The sequence below is a fragment of the Spermophilus citellus genome (genome assembly GCF_964194105.1).
Source record: "Spermophilus citellus genome assembly, chromosome: 15".
Taxonomy (NCBI): Eukaryota; Metazoa; Chordata; class Mammalia; order Rodentia; family Sciuridae; genus Spermophilus; species Spermophilus citellus.
Genome location: NC_138195.1, coordinates 66,352,296 through 66,369,512, shown reverse-complemented (window position 1 = coordinate 66,369,512; position 17,217 = coordinate 66,352,296). Strand labels below are relative to the sequence as shown.

Below are 17,217 nucleotides of genomic sequence, written 5' to 3'. Positions count from 1 at the left end.
TGCCCATTTGGTCTTCCTCCACCGGTCCATTCTTGATGTATTTTCCATCATTCTGTCCCCCCCCCCACCTTGGCTCCTTCCCCTCCTCAGACCTGCACTGCTCCACTCACCTGGTTCAGGTGTGGCCAGGTAGTTTTCTCCTTCCACTCCCCCATCGTTATGTGTCTCTACCCACTGAATTTCAGCAGCCACTCCACTGTTGTCTGTAGTGATCCCCCTGCGCCCCGTACGCTGGGTACTTCATGGGCATCATTTCCAGTTACCCCCTCAAAGCAAGGACCGTTCTTCTCCTGCTCCTGCACAGGAGGGAGGCTCAGAGGGGTTAAATCCCAGTGGTCACCCAGTTTGCAATCGGGTGGGGAAGAGCCCTTGGTGGACCCAGCCTGGCTTGTCTCACTTGAAGGCCTGGGTTCCGTCCACTGCTTCTTGTTATCTGTTCTCTTCTTTCTATATTTTCTAGCTGATGTCTAAGAAAGGGCTTTTCCTATTGTAAGGTGAGGAAAAAACAATTGCCTGATGGTTACTATTTCAAAGTACTTAATATTAAATTTATTGGAGGCCATGGATAATTTCAACTCCCTGCCTGGGCCATCTTTAATCCCAGTGGCCCCTAACTGGCCACTGCTGAGCCCAAGAACACCCCACCCTGAGGGGTACCTCAGTTTACTAGCGACTGTGTGAAGCAGTGGGATGTTTACATGCCATCCAGGCCGGTGAGAGATTGGTGCAGCCCAGAAAGGGGAGATCGGCACTCACAGGCTCATCAAGTAGGGAAAGCACAGAGGAGAGGGTGGGGTGAAGCTGGAGGACTTGTGTCTTTGCAGGGCCATTGGGTTGGGACTTGCATGGAGTTAGACAATCCAAGAAACACCTTCTAGAAGTAGCCAGAGCCCTGCCCTGGACTTTTCAGGCAGGATCTAGAAAGCCGTCCATTGGGACTGTTAGGAGAAGGACCCCTGCCTGCGGTGGGAGACTGGGTGTCTTTCTTAGATGTCCTGATTTCTGTCATTACAAGTGTCATGTCTTCTTCACAGTTTGGGGAACAACTCCACGTCCACGCTCTTCTTGTCTTCCGTGGTGTTATGGAACAATACTCTCCTTCCTGCCCCGCTCTACCCTTTCCTCTTCCCAGGCTGGACTTTCTATTTTCAGTGTTTTGTTGTCCCTCGGCTAGACTCCTCTACCTCTGTGGACTGCAGCCCGCAAGCATTTTTTCAGGGCTAGATGTTCCAGGGCTCGGCAATGCAGAATATTTTTCCTTTTATTCCTAATGCTCTTTGGAGATGCCAGTTGCTAGGATTTGTCTTGTCTTCAGTAGTGCCTGGGCTGGCGTGGGGGGAGGAGCCTCCGATGGCTCCTGTGCTCTTCTGCATGGCACTCATGGTATTCCACTTCCTGAAATTTAATGCTCCAAACGCACCCCTAGGAGCTTGTCGGTGCTGAATCCCTCGGGCTCCCCAGCCCTTTCTCCCCCTGGCTTCTCCATGCAGTTTCTTCCGGGAGCAATGAGAAGCCCAGTGTTTTTTGTAATCTTTCAGATCTCCCTACATATATTTATTGAGGCTATCTATAAGAAAGCTGAATGACAGATTTCACTTTTAATGTCTACAGTACTTACACATCTTCATCTAGAAAAGTGTCCTTTCATTGTTCCCTTTTTGTGAATGTCTCTGAGAAGTTCTGTATTGGGGGTGGGAATCCTCCATTCCATGGCATTTAAATGGTATGGAACCCTGTGAGACTTTTTAAAATCACACACATGCACACTGCTTACTGGACACCTTGTAGAATCTGATTGTCCAGGAATGGGCTCCCCAGGAGGAGCCCCACACTGGCTGACCAGGTGCTCCTGCTTGGGTTGTCAGGATCCCACCCAAATTACAGCTACCTACCGCCAGTTCAAATGTGGACACAGGGCTCCTTGGAGGTGGTCAGCAGGACTGCACTGGTTCTTGGAAGACTCCAACTGGAGTCCCTGGGATGTGAAGGGCGGGGAGTCGGCCAGGTAGCTGTGTGATGATTTTAGCGGGGTGCCTTCCTCCCCAGCAGAGGTGGATGAATGCTCCAGGCCTGAGCACGGTGGATGCGAGCAGCGCTGTGTGAACACATTGGGCAGCTACAAGTGCGTCTGCGACCCCGGCTATGAGCTGGCCACGGACAAGAAGACATGTGAAGGTTGGTGCTGGTCTTCCCAAGCTGGAATGGCAGGGGAGGGGGGCAAGTTTTAGGAGAGATGGGGCAGAGATGGGGCAGCAGGCTGGCTGTGGACTAATAGCTTATTTCCTCCGTCCCTTTTCTCCCTGGCCAGGGTCTGTGCACCTTGCCCACCTGTGTGAATCAGCTTGCTAATGCAATCCAGGTGTGGTGAACAGCTTGATGCAAACACTTCTATTTGTCCTTTGCTCCAACTTATGTGGAACCCCCACCTGTGCTGACCACAGGTCAAATGCATGGCTGTCATTTTTAAAAGCAGTAAAGACTCTTCTCAGTTCTGTCCCTCTAAATCCTCAGTCGAAGCAATTAGGTTAGAAAAAAGGACACTACATTCATCAGTTCAGATTGCCTAACTTTTTTCATTATTACTGAAGAACAGCAGGGCTTATTGCTGCCTGGGGGAAACTGCAGTCACTTGGAACTAAAACCAAATGAATCTTGTTTCTGCTTCCCTCGTGCAGTGGCCTGTGGCGGTTTCATTACCAAGCTGAACGGAACCATCACCAGCCCTGGGTGGCCCAAGGAGTATCCCACAAATAAAAACTGTGTCTGGCAGGTGGTGGCCCCTGTTCAGTACCGCATCTCCCTGCAGTTCGAAGTGTTTGAACTGGAAGGCAATGACGTATGTCTCTGCGCTCACTGATGCGGGACTGTGTTGAGAAGTGACTCGGAGCTGGGCACCGGGGAGGGGCCCCGCAGGCAGGGAGGTGGCTGGTGTTGGAGCTGCTGTTTTCAGAGTCATAGAATCCTGGGGCGCATTATCCAGCAGTGTTGACTGCACATCCTCTGTGAATAGTGCCTCAGGTCCTCTTGTCATCAATAAATCCAAGGAGAAGGGGGACAAGCATGAAGGAGGCAGGTGTCGGGGGTTTGGGGTAATCAAGACAGGTCTGAACACTGGAGTGCAAATGTGGGGGTTGGTGTTCATTTGTGGATAACAGAGGGGCTGAGGACCACTTAGACACAAGGATGCTAGAGAGGACCTCTTCCCTCTCTTGAGAGTGGTCTTGGATGACCAAGTCAGGCGAGGCCCAGGCAGCGTCCTGAATCAGAGTGCTTGTTGGAAATGCTCCCTGTCTGCACCTGGAACTGGAGGGACACTGGGGGCACACAAGCCCTTTTCCATGTTCCCCCTGCCCCAACCAAGCTGGGATTCTCACCCTAATAGTGCCAGCCAGGTTGTCACCTAGTCAGCCCTTTGGGGTACTCAGAAGAGACCTCAATGCTAATGACCCTGATACACAAAGACTCAGGTGCTAGTGAGGGATTCACCACCAAGTAAATGCTGCATGGGAAAAATAAACCCTCGAAAGTAATTGTTCAAACCATTCAGCAGTCAAGTTGCTTTTAAGAAAAGTCATTGCTACAGCAGGTAACACGAGCCATTCCAGTCCTGGCTCCACCACTGGCTAGCTGTGTGACTTCAGAAAAATGTCTTTCCCCTTCTGAGCTTTAGTTTCTCTCCGTGGGAATATGATAGAGTTGGATTGTGTCCTCCTCTTCTCTTCCTCCTTCTCCTTCTCTAGCAGTGGGGGCCTTTCTTCAAGCAAACTCTCATGTAGAAGCCCAATATACAAAATAAGTAGAAATCAGGCTACAGTTAGCCATAAACTACGGTGCCAGGCACAAGAGCCTCAGCTGGAAAGCCAAGTCCCCGTCATTGCCCTCTGGGACTCCCTCTAGTGCTGACACAGAGAGTCAAGGGGAACCTCCCCTGGGGTGGGCTGAGCCCATCAGGCTCCATGACAAAGTGCAGCTCTCAGAACAGACTGCTCTGCACCTTGCTCCCTGTAGGTCTGCAAGTACGACTTTGTGGAGGTACGCAGTGGCCTGTCCCCTGACGCCAGGCTGCATGGCAAGTTCTGTGGCTCAGAGACCCCCGAGGTCATCACCTCGCAGAGCAACAACATGCGCGTGGAGTTCAAGTCTGACAACACCGTCTCCAAACGCGGCTTCAGGGCCCACTTCTTCTCAGGTGTGTGGGTTTGGAGGTGAGGCCAGGGACTGGGCGTGAGGTGGCTTTACAGGCCCTCAGCCTCCCGGGTGTCCTGGGCACCTCCTGTCTCCTACTCCCTCTCTTCTCTCTTGGGCCCTCTGCCTTGGCAGTAACGAGCCTGCACCTAGAGGTTCTGTCTGGTTTGGTTTGGTATCAGTGGCTATGCTTCTTACAGCTGCCATAACCAACTACCACACCTGGGTGGCTTAGAACAACAGAACCGTATCCTCTTAGAGTTCTGCAGCCAGCAATCTGAGATCAAGGAGTCGGCTCTGGAGACAATCCTCCTTGGCCTCTTCTAGCTGCGGTGGCTCCCTGCAAGTCTGGGCATTTGTTGGGTGGTGGCTGCAACCCTCCCAAACAAAAGCCAAGTGACACCCAAATCTGAGACTCCACATCAGGAGAAAAGCAGGGGTGGTCAATCAGGGAGGCCCCTGGAGGAGGCCACTTTGGGCAGGTTCTGAACCACAGGGAAGTTCCCAAGTTGGCTGCTCCTCTTAGGAGAGTCCCTTGACCTCCCCAGACAAGGACGAGTGCGCCAAGGACAATGGTGGCTGCCAGCATGAGTGTGTCAACACGTTTGGGAGCTACTTGTGCAGGTGCAGGAGCGGCTACCGGCTGCATGAGAATGGACACGACTGTAAAGAGGGTGAGCAGGAGCCTGCAGGGCTGACGCTGCCTCGGCCACCTGCCCTGCCTTCGGAGTGCGCATGTGCTTGCGGGAGGGTGGGGCGTGGGCGGGAACAGGCGTGGGCAGCCTCCTACCCTCTGCCAGGTTTCCGCAGTGTTCCTAGGCTGGGCCTTTGCCCTCCTCCCAGCGACCACTTGCGGCCCTCCTGCCAGGTCTTAGCAGGCACGGGGCAGCCTCAGGGGCTTTAAGCTGAGTTACAATAGCAGGGTGGGTATACATGTGGGCAGCCGAATCAGACTACCTGGGTCTAAATCCTCTCTCTGCCATTCACTAGCTGTATGACCTTGAGCTAATTACTTAACCTCCCTGAGTCACAGTTTCCTCTTTTGTTAAAAAGGTGCTAAATATCTCCTTCCTAAAGTTTTTGTAAAAATGTTTAGAAAGTATTTCAGGCAGTCTGATACATATTATACCCTTAGATGTTAATAAATATTGGCCATTTATGCCTGTCATAGTATTATTTACTTATTACAGTAATACAGACCTCATAGTGAAATATATTTTGCTCCAGCCCCATTCACTGCTGGGAGTTCTTCAGGGCCAGAAGGCTATCAATGTCCAGTCATTCTGGAAAAAAACCTTCCCTCTGTCCTGTCAAGGGAAGGGAGTTTGCCCCTCTGTGATCAACACAGACTTCATGCCTTGGCCCAGCCACGAAGCCCAGCAGGAGAAGTCGTGGGTGGGGAGGATAGGAAGACCACAGGCCCCTTCTAGTTTCTTCTTTAGACCTGGAAAGGATTGAGTGAGAGGATGCATACAAAACACTCACCACAATGCTCAGCACAGAGGGAGACGAAATCTAGCTACTGGCCAAAGTGCTAGGCCTTGAGCAAGTCGTGGGACCACCGTTTGCTAATGCACTGTAACCAGGACGAAGCAGGCCGACTCCAGGTGAAAACACTTTGAAAAGCAGAAGGAAGCGTGTAGACGGAGGGATGAAGCGCTCGGCTCGGGCCTCTCACACACATGATCTCATTTAATCCACATGTGCAAGGGTGGCACCACTTCTACAAATTAAGACACAGCCCTGAGGCCCGTCCGTGGTAGAACCAGGACTCGAACCAAGCTCCAAATGAGCCTGGGGTCTGTGCTCTTAGCTCTACCAGATTGCAATGATGACCTTGATGTGAACAGTAAAAGTGAGGAGGTGACCTGGCTGCTGAGCCACAGCCAGGAAGGCAGCACAGCCAGTTCAAACAAATAGGCAAGTCTGTGCACCAGGGGACACTTGATCCAGGTTGGCCACCCATATGTTGATGACCCTGAGACAAGGGAGAAGGGGGGAGGCTCCCCTAGAATGAACGCCTTTGGTGCTACCCGCAGTGATTGATTCTCTCTCCATGTGTCCGAAACGCCCAGCTGGCTGTGCGCACAAGATCAGCAGTGCAGAGGGGACCCTGGCAAGCCCCAACTGGCCTGATAAATACCCCAGCCGGAGGGAGTGTACCTGGAACATCTCTTCAACCGCAGGCCACAGGGTGAAACTCGTGAGTCATTTTTGTAGTTTGAGTCTCCACTCAGCCACTTCCCAGATCAGAAACTTGGGCGAGTCATTCATTTCTGGATCTTGGTTTTACTCTCTGGAAAATGGGGATGCTAATGAAACCCACTTCCTGGGGGCTGTTGTGCAGATGAAAAGAGAAAATGAAGAACAGCTCTATAAACGTACCAGTTTACAGGGGCACCTGGGTGAGGTGGTGCCCAACACACAGATCTGCAGTGCTGTTGGAGATTCGAGTGTTTCCAGTTTTGACTTTTTACACAATGTTTCATTCTCAAGGTAAAGAAAGAAAGAAGGAAAATTAATAAGTATGGAAGGTTGGGGAGGGGAAATCAAAAGTCCCCAGATCCCATTGCACTCTAGAAATGACCATTCTCAACCCTTCCTTGCAAATTTCTCCAGAAATTTCCTATGCACGTACAGTGCATACATATGCATGGGAAAATAAAGGTCTTTTTTCTTAGTCTTCTCAAAGGGAATATTATTATTCATTTTCTTCTATAACTTAAACTTTCTTCAATTTTCTATAGCAGCATTATGTGAATTCTTTCTTGAATTAAAAACAACAACCTTGCATCATTTATTAAAAGTATCTGATGTGTAGTCACGCTCAGTTGTTTCAAAGGAGAAATGAGTCTCTCTTCCAATTCTCATTCCTCAGCCCCCAGAGGCTCTCATATCCTGGAGTATTAGAGAATTTGTTGTACTCCTGACAGACAGACATTTTTAAAACGAGTCCTCTGCAGAGATGAAGAAGATTGGCCCCGAGACTGCCGGAGCAGTAATTCAGGGAGAATGGAAGAGAACAAAAGAGAACGTGGTGGTCCGCAGACTATGGCACAGGGATTTGGGAGGGTGTTGACTGATGAGAGCCACGAAAGAGGAGCAGAGGCAGGAGAATGGGCTGCCGGGATATGGAGGGTGCAGAAAGGACCCCTGACTGCAGGGCGCCCTGGACAGGCACCTCCTGTGCATGCTCTGCCCGCACAGGGGATGCTACTCAGCTGCGCTCCCAGGAGCTGCTGCCCTGGGTTAGTCAGAATGGCCTGGAAACTGGGTGAGGGTGAGTTAGAGTGAATGCAGAAAGACAGTCCTGCTGTCTGCTGGAAAATGTTCCCAGGGGCAACGTACATCCCTGACAACCCGAGGGACTGGCGCCCCCTGGGGATGGGATTGTGAACCTGCACAACCGGAAGCTTTTATCCAAGGTGCCTGCACACACCTGTTCCTTTAAAAAAGACATTCCCTTGGAATTCTATCTTTCGCTACTAATAGAATGTGAATTGAATGCTTCCCAAGGAAGCTGGTGTTTCACAGTGACAAGGCAGACATGGCTTTGGGGAGCTCCCCACCTCCTTGGCCTGCCTTCTCCTTCCCACTGCATGGCCCACCCAGGTGCCCTGCTCTCCCTCTCCTGCCTGGTGTCTCTACCCATCCTCCCTCATCAAGGCCCCCTTTTACCTGAGGTGTGAGAGCTTTTCCCATTCGTGGTACTTGCCGTCCTGGTGAAGTGTTAGAGGGGTCTTTCTGTTTTCTCCTCCCTACCTTCACCTCTGTCCCATTACCCCAGCCTCCCTGTTTTAAATTTAGATTCCCCCAACTAATGGCCTCGCTCCTGCTTTGCCCTTCAGTCCAAGACTTCATCCAACACTGTCCTTGCTCACCTTGTCCTGTGTCCTTGACACCATAGGCAGCCCGTCAGTTGGTCCTCTCTTCAGCATCCAAGCAGCCTGCACTGGGGCTGCAAAGCCTGTGTATTACTGAAGTTCAGGGGTCCCCTGAACACCTTCAGGGAATAGTTTTTAGGGGGTGCAGGTAGGAGGGAGGTGATACAACCATGTGATCATTAAGAGTTGGGGTTAGAGATGGCTCGCTGGGGGTCAAGTTTAGCTCTGTCTCTAGTTGCATTATTGGGCAAGCCAGGTAGCTTCTCTATGACTTGGTTCCCCTTCTGCATACTGTTTTTCTTATAGCATCACCAGAATTAAGTGGGAAAATGTTCATAAATACTTGGCATGGAAAAAATGCCCAATAAAATATGGTCACTCTGATCTGGCATGGAGCAGCCTGCCCTCCTGTTTCATTTGTAGAGCAGAATTTGAGGATCAGGGTCTTCAAAGCCACAGCTTCTGGGTCATGGCCAAGCTCTGCCAGTGGATGACCTTGGGCAAGTCAGCTGACATCTCCTTGCCTCAGTTTCCTCATCTGTAAAAGTAGGGATTGGACACGTGACAGGATTATAAGGACCCATTAGGTTCTGAGTTTTCAATCCTGAGAATGTTTCAGTGAAATTGACAAAGGTGCTTTTAAATAAGTTGGAAATTATAATTTGGAGCTTACTTGTTATAGTAATTAGTATTATAACATAATCATAATGTTGTTTTTATATAATCCTGGTATATAATGTGTTGTATGTCATGTATTTAAGTTTTTATGTATATTCCACATCTGGGACTATGAGACAGAAAGGGACTTTCAATAAGGTGATATTGTGAAGCTCTGAACTCAGCTGCTGGCTCCAGGAGCACAGTCGGTGCCAGCTCTTAGGATGAAGCAAGGGTGGAAGAAGTCAGCTCTGGGTGGTCAGTAGCAAGAGTGTAGGTAACTCATGGGTTGCTTTGGGGACCAAAATGGAGGCCTAGGGGAGACCCCGCCCTCTGCACAGTGGCTGGACAGGTGCCTCTGGGCACTACCTCCCGCCTTTTTCTCTGGTCTCGGCTGAACACCAGTCCCTTTCCTTACTTTTTCTTCCTTCTTCCCCAGACATTCAATGAGTTTGAGATCGAGCAACACCAGGAATGTGCCTATGACCACCTGGAGATGTACGATGGGCCCGACACCCTGGCCCCCATCCTTGGCCGCTTCTGCGGCAGCAAAAAACCAGACCCCGTGGTGGCTTCCGGAAGCAGCCTGTTTCTCAGGTTTTATTCGGATGCCTCCGTGCAGAGGAAAGGCTTCCAGGCAGCGTACAGCACAGGTACAGAGCCTCAGGCGATAAGCACTTTGGCAGGAGGAGAGTGGGGTCAAAGGCAGGGAAGGACTGCCTTGTGTCTCTTTGGGGGAAGGGGAGGGGAGGGCGGCTGTGATAAAATGTCCCTGTTAAAAGGAAACATTGGCCACCACAGGCAGAGGGTGGTTTTCTATTGATGTTAATTAACTGATAAAATTTGACAGGGAAAGCGTTTCTTTCCTTCCTTCCTTCCTTCCTCCCTTTGAACAATGTATTTGTGATTTTTTTTTTTCTGGTCTGCAGAACCCAAGTCTGGGAGCGGGCTGGTGATAGCAGCCCTCTTTATCTCCAAGGACTGATTCAGGAAAATGAAACATGTTTCTGCTCCCCATTATTTTTTCCTCAAGATATCAATAGTTATATTGGGTCCTGGGAAAATGTATATGCTAGTGACTTGTTTACTTTGCTAGGTAGAAAAAGGTCAGTAAGTAAACTAGCTCTGCTCTTCACCCATTGCTCTGTTAGCTGTCACCTGGGACCAGCACTCTGGGGGCAGTGTCGGCTCTTTGATCCTGGCTTAGATTGTGGCAGAGCCCAGGGCTACCTGAGAACTGCTCGGCCACCTGAGTGTGATGCTGAGTCTGAGGACGTGATCATGGGACCCTGTGACCCCTTTTTTCAGAGGTAGAAAACAGGAATCTGGTCAGTAAAATGGCAGCCAGCATCCTCAGGCAGCCTCGCTTGCCCCTGCCTAGCCCAAAACACTGGATGGTTTGTGAGACTCTCTTCAGCACCTTGAGGATTTCTGGCTTCCCCCACCGAAGTTGAAAGGCCACTGACTAGTGACATTACCCTCTTGTCCCTGTAGATGGAAATTGGAATGTGGGTGTTCAAGGAGGGTTAGGAACCCAGCAGGAAATGGGGACACACTCAGAGTTGTTATTTGTGGAGAACTTAATAAAAAGACTGTTTACAAAGCATGGGCAAGGTGTGGGGACACTGCAAGGGACAGGACAGTCACTAGGACTATAGACCCACAAAACTTCTATCACTCCAGGCACAGAGGCCCTCCAGCCCCAGCAGTGACTTACAGGAGGAACAGGCAGAGAGGAGCTGGGATGCAGTACCTGACTTCTCTCCTGCTTTCCCGTGCTCCCCGTGGCTGGACAGAGCTGGAAGTGAAAGAGGGGTAAAGGGGCCTGTGCAGGTAGACTAGAGTCAGCCCCTAGGGCCCTGGAGCAGGCGGGAAGGAAGCCTCCTGCCTTGCTCTGTGCTCATTGCTGTCTGCATCTCAGGAATTTGAAATTTCCCAGACTCTGAAGAAATTGTAGGCAGAGCATGGCAGTAAGAGCTGGTAGTCAGAGTGGGGCCCAGGTTGGGGTGCAACTCCAGCTGGGCCTGGGCATTCAGAACAGGATGGCCGGAATCCACACCAGGGGAGTTGCAGCACCTGGGAGGTACAGCAGTTTGAGGTACAGGGTGGAGGAATTTGCCTCCAGGTGCTTCTGATCTAGCCCCATCTGGTCTCATTTACCCATTTTATTTTAGTAGCCTAGACACAAGATGGTACAGGCCCAAGGCATCCTGGGCTTCTGTCCTGGTAAAACACAGAAGCCAAGGCTACGGAATCCAAGCCCAAAGCTGAGGTGTGGCTGTGACACCCGCGTCAAACCTCCCAAATGCAAGAGCGAGTCCAGTAGATTGAGGTCTCTGGGTTTGGGCACTCAGCTGCAGTTCTGATGTGCCTTTATCGCCCTCTGTTGGCAGAAATGAAAAGTGACAGTAAGTCTAGGGGGCTGCTGAGCCCATCTTGAGCTGCTGGCACTTCCAGGACTTGAAACCAGATCCCACATCCCAGCAACCAGTGGGGCACACCGTTCATCTACACCCGTCTTCTTAAGTGTGGGGAGAAAAACAACAGCCAGCTTTTCAGCGCCATGCTCTGGGATTCCCAGAGGCCTTATGTGGCCCAGCATGGGAACATGGAACCTTGTTTTGTAAGGGCCAGTTTGGCCCCTCAGGGATCCCTGACCTTGGAGTCCCGGGCCTCTGTTGACTCCCCTGTGACATGGCATAATGGCCTTGCCTGGCCTCCCCTGCAGGCCACGCACCAGGCACGGGGGTTCTGGGTGCCGAGGGAATATCTCATTCTCTCTGCTGCAGAGTGTGGGGGCAGGCTGAAGGCCGAAGTGCAGACCAAAGAGCTGTATTCCCATGCCCAGTTTGGGGACAACAACTACCCAAGCCAGGCCCACTGTGACTGGGTGATCGTGGCAGAGGACGGCTACGGCGTGGAGCTGATATTCCGGACCTTTGAGGTGGAGGAGGAGGCCGACTGTGGCTATGACTACATGGAGGCCTACGACGGCTACGACAGCTCAGCACCCAGGCTCGGCCGCTTCTGTGGTTCAGGGGTGAGTCCCGGGTGTCAGTGCCATGGGCGAAAACCAGGGATTCAGAGCATGAGTTTGAGACCTAACTGTCCCTAACGCGTATAGCAACAGTCAGGAGGCCCATGTTTCCTGCAGGGGAGGGGGAAACAGGAGGCTCCCGGGAGAGGAGGTTGGGAGGGAGTCGGGAACCAGTTCATGAAGGCTTTGGACTGAGGTCAGTCCAAGGAAGAGTACTGGGCTTTTAGGCCCTATTTTTACAAAGGATCCTCTCTCCCATTTTTTTTCTTTCAGGATTTTCTTACTATTTAATTATGATTTTGTGTATTCCCTATACTTATAATTCTCTCCCCATGCAAAGCCAAATGCTTATGAAATAAGCAGTTACTGTAAATAATACTTATACTCAAAGTCATTGTCACTTTTCTCATGTTTGTCTCTTTCCTGGACCACCAACCCAGGACCAGGACAGGCCTGTTTTGTTTATTCTTTTCCCAGCACGGGGCTCAGGGCCTGGCTGTATACTGCGCTCAGTGATGTAGTGAGCCAACCAGTACAATGCCCTGGTGGCTCCCTGGCCCTGCCACACCGCACACTGTGCACACTGGGCTCCAGCCCTTTTCTCTGCCTCCAGGGTTCATCACTCAATCTTCTTTGCTATTGGCTGGACTTATGTCAAAGCCTTTGGAATCATGGGAGCTCCTTGTATACAGAAAACTGACATGGTATTTATGTCTTTCAATAATTTCCCTCCATCTACCTTCACCCTCCAAAAAAGAAGGAATGACAGAGTGTGACTTCCCAGATGCACTGCCTGGGATATGGTCCTTTCGACTGTGGAGAGGAGCCTTGGTGGGTCTCAAGCACAGCGCTCTGTGGGAAGCCCCATTTGGCTCTACTAGGACCTGGCAGGTGGCAGTCTTGGAACTTGCCAGAACCTTTCTGACAGGTGTAGTCAGCTCCAGTGCACTTTTTGTCCTTGGACAGGACATAACCTGAAGATTTTGGTCCCCCGGGAAACACAGTGGTGAATTGACAGAGCTGGGTGATGCATGGCACGTAATTCACAGTCAGAAAGAGCTGAGCTCAGATCCTACCCACCTGTGTGCACTTGAGTCTTGGTTTCCTCAGTGTGAATGGAGGGAGAATCTGCCTCATAAAGTTCTTGCAAGTGTCCATGAGGTCAGATCTGGAAGTGCTGGGCACAGTGCCTGGCCCACCCGTGCACCTCATAAACCACAGGTTCTCTGTGATCTGTGGGTCTAGGAGCGTGTTTGGAAAAGCAGGGCTCAGGGAACTTTCTGGAGAATTTGCAGTGCTTTCCTTTGGAAAGGATCTCATTTGGATGCCCTCTGTCTGCAGTGCCAGGGACACCTCATGGCTGCATTGGCCATCCTGTGTCCTTGGGTATGGTCCTGTCCCATCCTCGTTTAAACTCTAGTCACAGCCAACTGACCTCAGGTCTCCTGGTTTCCCTTTCTCCTTTTCTTAGCCACTGGAAGAGATCTACTCTGCAGGGGATTCCTTGATGATTCGCTTCCACACTGATGACACCATCAACAAGAAAGGCTTTCATGCTCGATATACCAGCACCAAGTTCCAGGATGCCCTGCACATGAAGAAATAATGCCCACGTCCTCGAAAGATGGGAACTGAGAATGTTCTTACAACAGCAGCACCTGGCAAATCAGCCCTAAAACAGTGTACAGTATTTTTTTCAAGCAAAAACTCAAAATCCAGTCTTGAAGGTCTATATTTGGATGAAGCCCCACATGCATGTTTGGCCAAGGAGGAGAGATGTCTCTCTGGTTCCGGTGACAGTGTTGTCAGTGGTGGGCCTCTGGAGATTAAGGCCTGAAGTCCACTCAAGCTGTGCTTCTTCCTGCTCACTCTCCTTCCCTTGCTCCTGGGGGGCAAGAGGCCAGCCATGGGGTTGGTCAGTCCTCTTCCTCCTGCTTCCATAGGTGCCAGGAAATGTGACCAAATCCTGGAGACGCAGGTTACGCTGAGCAGTGAGAATAAAAGCTTGGCTGACTTGTTACAGCTTTGGCTGGAAACTTTCTCCTTCTCTCCAACAGAGACATGTCGACCAGGAAACCTGAAAAGGTAGACATCCAGGGAAAAGAGACATCACAACAAGCAGCACACACAAGAGCTCTGAGCACCAGCATTATCATCGCTAAGGTGGAAGACCTCAGGCATGGCCCTCCCTGCCCCCTCTAGGCTTCTCCATCCCTCATTGCACTAAGGGGCCATAGCATCCACTAAACTCCAGCAGAACATTTGCCGGGGAGAATTCTTAGTTTGCCAAGAATAAAACATCCTGGCTCATTCTGATAGTCCCTCGATCACTGACTTGAGGATCCCCATCTCTCCTTGGGCCTGGAAGACCCTCCAGCTATGGAAACATGCGCTGCTGTGAACCTTGACTCCCTGACAGCGGGTTCAAACTGCACCTGCAAGACGTGCAAAGACATCTCAGGAGGGGCCCGTTCAGGTCCCTCTCGGGTGAACACTGTGGAAAACTGGTTCATTCTGTTATGTAAGAATCATCACCTGGTGGAACAAGTCTACTTGTGACCAATCTCCTGTAATCAGACAGGTTCAAGAGTATGCTGATGACTTTTCTCAGATTAACTAGCATCCGATCAATGGAACGCTAGCATCCGGTCAACTTGCAATCAGGATTCACAACACATGGCACTTGTTCTAGGGATGTATGGGGGATGATGTTTACATAATTTTAGCACCTCAAGGTATAATTTAAACAGTGATGTAGTTTTGAATGGCATTTCATTAAGGCATCTATGGGCATTATGAGCTAAAAGCTGTGGTATGTTAGCTTTAAAAGAGTATTTATGTTGGAATAATTTTAAAATAATGTTTACATTGACAGTAAGTCCTGTTTGGCTGGTGTTGAAAACAGGGCGGCCCCTGAGAGTACTTCCACTCAGAGCCAAGACGCTCCCCAGCCCTGGAATTCCTTTGGGATCAATCATCGTTTTGAACACAGTATTTGTAAAACGCTAGAGGTTCTATTTTTAAAAGATCAGGATATGCCGCCAGAAGATGATGTTCCATTAAATGATGGCTGGGAGTAAAAACTCGAATAATACAAAGAAGAGTAAAAGAAGTGCAGGGGAATACTTTTTTTTCCCCTTAAAACAGAAAGAAATCAAATTATTATTATTAATAATAATATATGTCTGTATATATGTAAGTATGTAAAGGATCAGCTGTCAAAGCCTTAATCAATGCAGTGTGAAGAATGCCCACCCACTAGTGGAGCTTTGTTGTACAGGCCCCCGGTGCTGTCACCAAGCTCTCCTCTGGCTTTCCTTGGCCCTGGACTGAGTTTCAGCCTCCATTCTCACATCTTGGTAGATGGCAGACCCTGCCCAGGATGAACTTTGAGGTGACCAATGGAGTCCCTCTTCTCACGGTTCAGACCCCTCCTGCCTGTTCTGGTGGGTTCTGCTGCTCAGATCTGTGGATCGTCTGAGGTTGATTTTGTCCCATTTTGTCTGTCAACATTGAAACTGAAATCAGAATGCATAAGGAGGACGCTAAGGGTCTCTCTCCAAGGAGATGAGAATTCTGCATTTTTAACCTTGAGAAGTTTTAAGTAAGATGATGAGATTCCACGGAGAAGTGGGAGGGAGGGAGAAACAGAGCTGGTTTCAGCATTGGGCACCCTGGTGACACACTGATGATTCATTGCTTTAGTGTGAATGTTTCCAAAAGTACACGACCCCAACCACTGTCACCGTGTGGCCAATTCACAACAATGGGGCCCTTATGAAAACCTTTATTTAGGCCTATGAGTGACGTAGACCCAGAAGATAAGCTCTGATTCAGCTGGGGCTGGACAGGCCCCTCCTCTGGAAGCCTGCACCCTTGGGGATCTACGCAGGACACAGTCCTGCAAAGAGCAGAAAGACCCAGGCCCCTGCATGGGCTCTTCCAGTTGCTCAGCAACCTGCCTGCAGATGTCTCTGGAAGTGGAGGAAGGAGCCAGAGGATGACCCTTCATCTTGCTTTGTCCTTTAACTGGGTGCCATGCCTTGGGTGTCACAGAGCTTCAAGACTAGAGAATTAACTTCAAACAAAGGACCTGATGGAGTTTGGGGGTCTGGGTCTCCAGCCTGGTCTAATTTTAGTGTAATCAGAGCTCACAGAAGCCAGGGCCTGCAGCCTAGAGCAGGAGAAGGGTCTCAGTTTAACATCAGGCCGTAGAATTTCTTCAAACAGTGCCGCAGTCTTGGCTGGGCACAGAATCACGAGCCAATCAAGCAGGAACAAAACTTTATTTTGAAAAAGCCGCTAACACTCTCAGCGCCAGCAAGTCAAAAACCGGTCCTCCCACGAGGGTGTCCGACCGGAACCGCGCGCCGACCGGAACCCCCCGTCTCCTCCCACCTCCTCCGGAATTCCCTCCTACTATCCTTCCCCAACCAATGGGAACTCTCCAGCAGTCCCGTAAAGTCCCGTAACTTGAGTCCGGTAGCAGGCCAAGGTGAACAGCGGGAGTCCAGTTTGCATATGAATGTAAATTTTAACATAATCATCTCAGTGGCTAGCTGGCGTCACTTTACAACCAAAGGTGCCATACATCGTATATATGCTTGTGGCTCCTAGCAAAACAGAGGAGGCAAGGCTGTGTACTGATTCACTATTTTCTCTATTTTCCTCTAAAGTTTCCATTTCTATTTTACTACTTCCCTCAAAAGTGTCATAGAATCCACAAATGGCTCAGCCTGTTTAAATTATTTGTTAAATATGGGCTAACTGGCAGATTCACATAGGAATTTACCATCCACCTGATCCGTTTGATAATTCCTGGTATTGTTAGTACTCAGTTTGGGAACAAACTTCCTTTGGCTTCGGCAGATGTTTTCAAGGTTTTTCTTTATAGACCGAACTTCTGAAAAATAATCCCAGATGCCTAAAAGGTTTCTTTAAAAAAAAAATTAAAGCGTTATCTATAAATGTATGGGTATTTTTTATTTTGAGTAACTTTACATTTCAGGAAATGATGTCAAAGAGAATGTGTGTGTGGAGGGGGGAGCTAACATACATCTGTTTAGAAAGGATGCCTCATTAAACGATGTGGATTTATTGGTGTGTCCCGGGTGTGTGTTACTAGTTCAGACAGAATGGGTTCTCTTCATGATCATTTTCTCCACAACCACCAGCGCTCGGGCAGGGTGTGGCAGGGGGCTTTCTCTAGAGCCTTCTACCCCCTGGTGAGTCTCAAGCGCATAGCCCAGAACACAATTCCCTGCTGGACTCAGAAAAGCACAAGCAAAGCAAAGCAGACAGCTCTCACACTTGTCCCTTAGCCTTGCACATCCCCAGCCTGGCCAGAGGGTATTGGGCCTGAAACTTCAGTTCTTCAGCACAGGTTTGAATCTTCATGTGATAGAAGCATAATTGGCACCAGTTGCATTGATTCGAATGGTTTAGTCATTGGAA

General features: G+C 50.0%; 1 protein-coding gene across 1 annotated transcript in view; it reads left to right on the top strand.

Annotated features, from left to right (window-relative positions):
- TLL2 (tolloid like 2) overlaps nt 1-15,917 on the top strand; it is a 122,786-nt gene extending 106,869 nt beyond the window's left edge. Inside the window, exons 14-21 of the mRNA XM_081268857.1 lie at nt 2,050-2,175; nt 2,676-2,836; nt 4,009-4,189; nt 4,734-4,859; nt 6,261-6,388; nt 9,166-9,379; nt 11,516-11,766; nt 13,235-15,917. Coding sequence (XP_081124983.1) covers nt 2,050-2,175; nt 2,676-2,836; nt 4,009-4,189; nt 4,734-4,859; nt 6,261-6,388; nt 9,166-9,379; nt 11,516-11,766; nt 13,235-13,369 — 1,322 coding nt within the window. The 3' untranslated portion in view covers nt 13,370-15,917. The remainder of the gene's footprint in view (nt 1-2,049; nt 2,176-2,675; nt 2,837-4,008; nt 4,190-4,733; nt 4,860-6,260; nt 6,389-9,165; nt 9,380-11,515; nt 11,767-13,234) is intronic.
- The last annotated feature ends 1,300 nt before the right edge of the window (nt 15,918-17,217 follow it).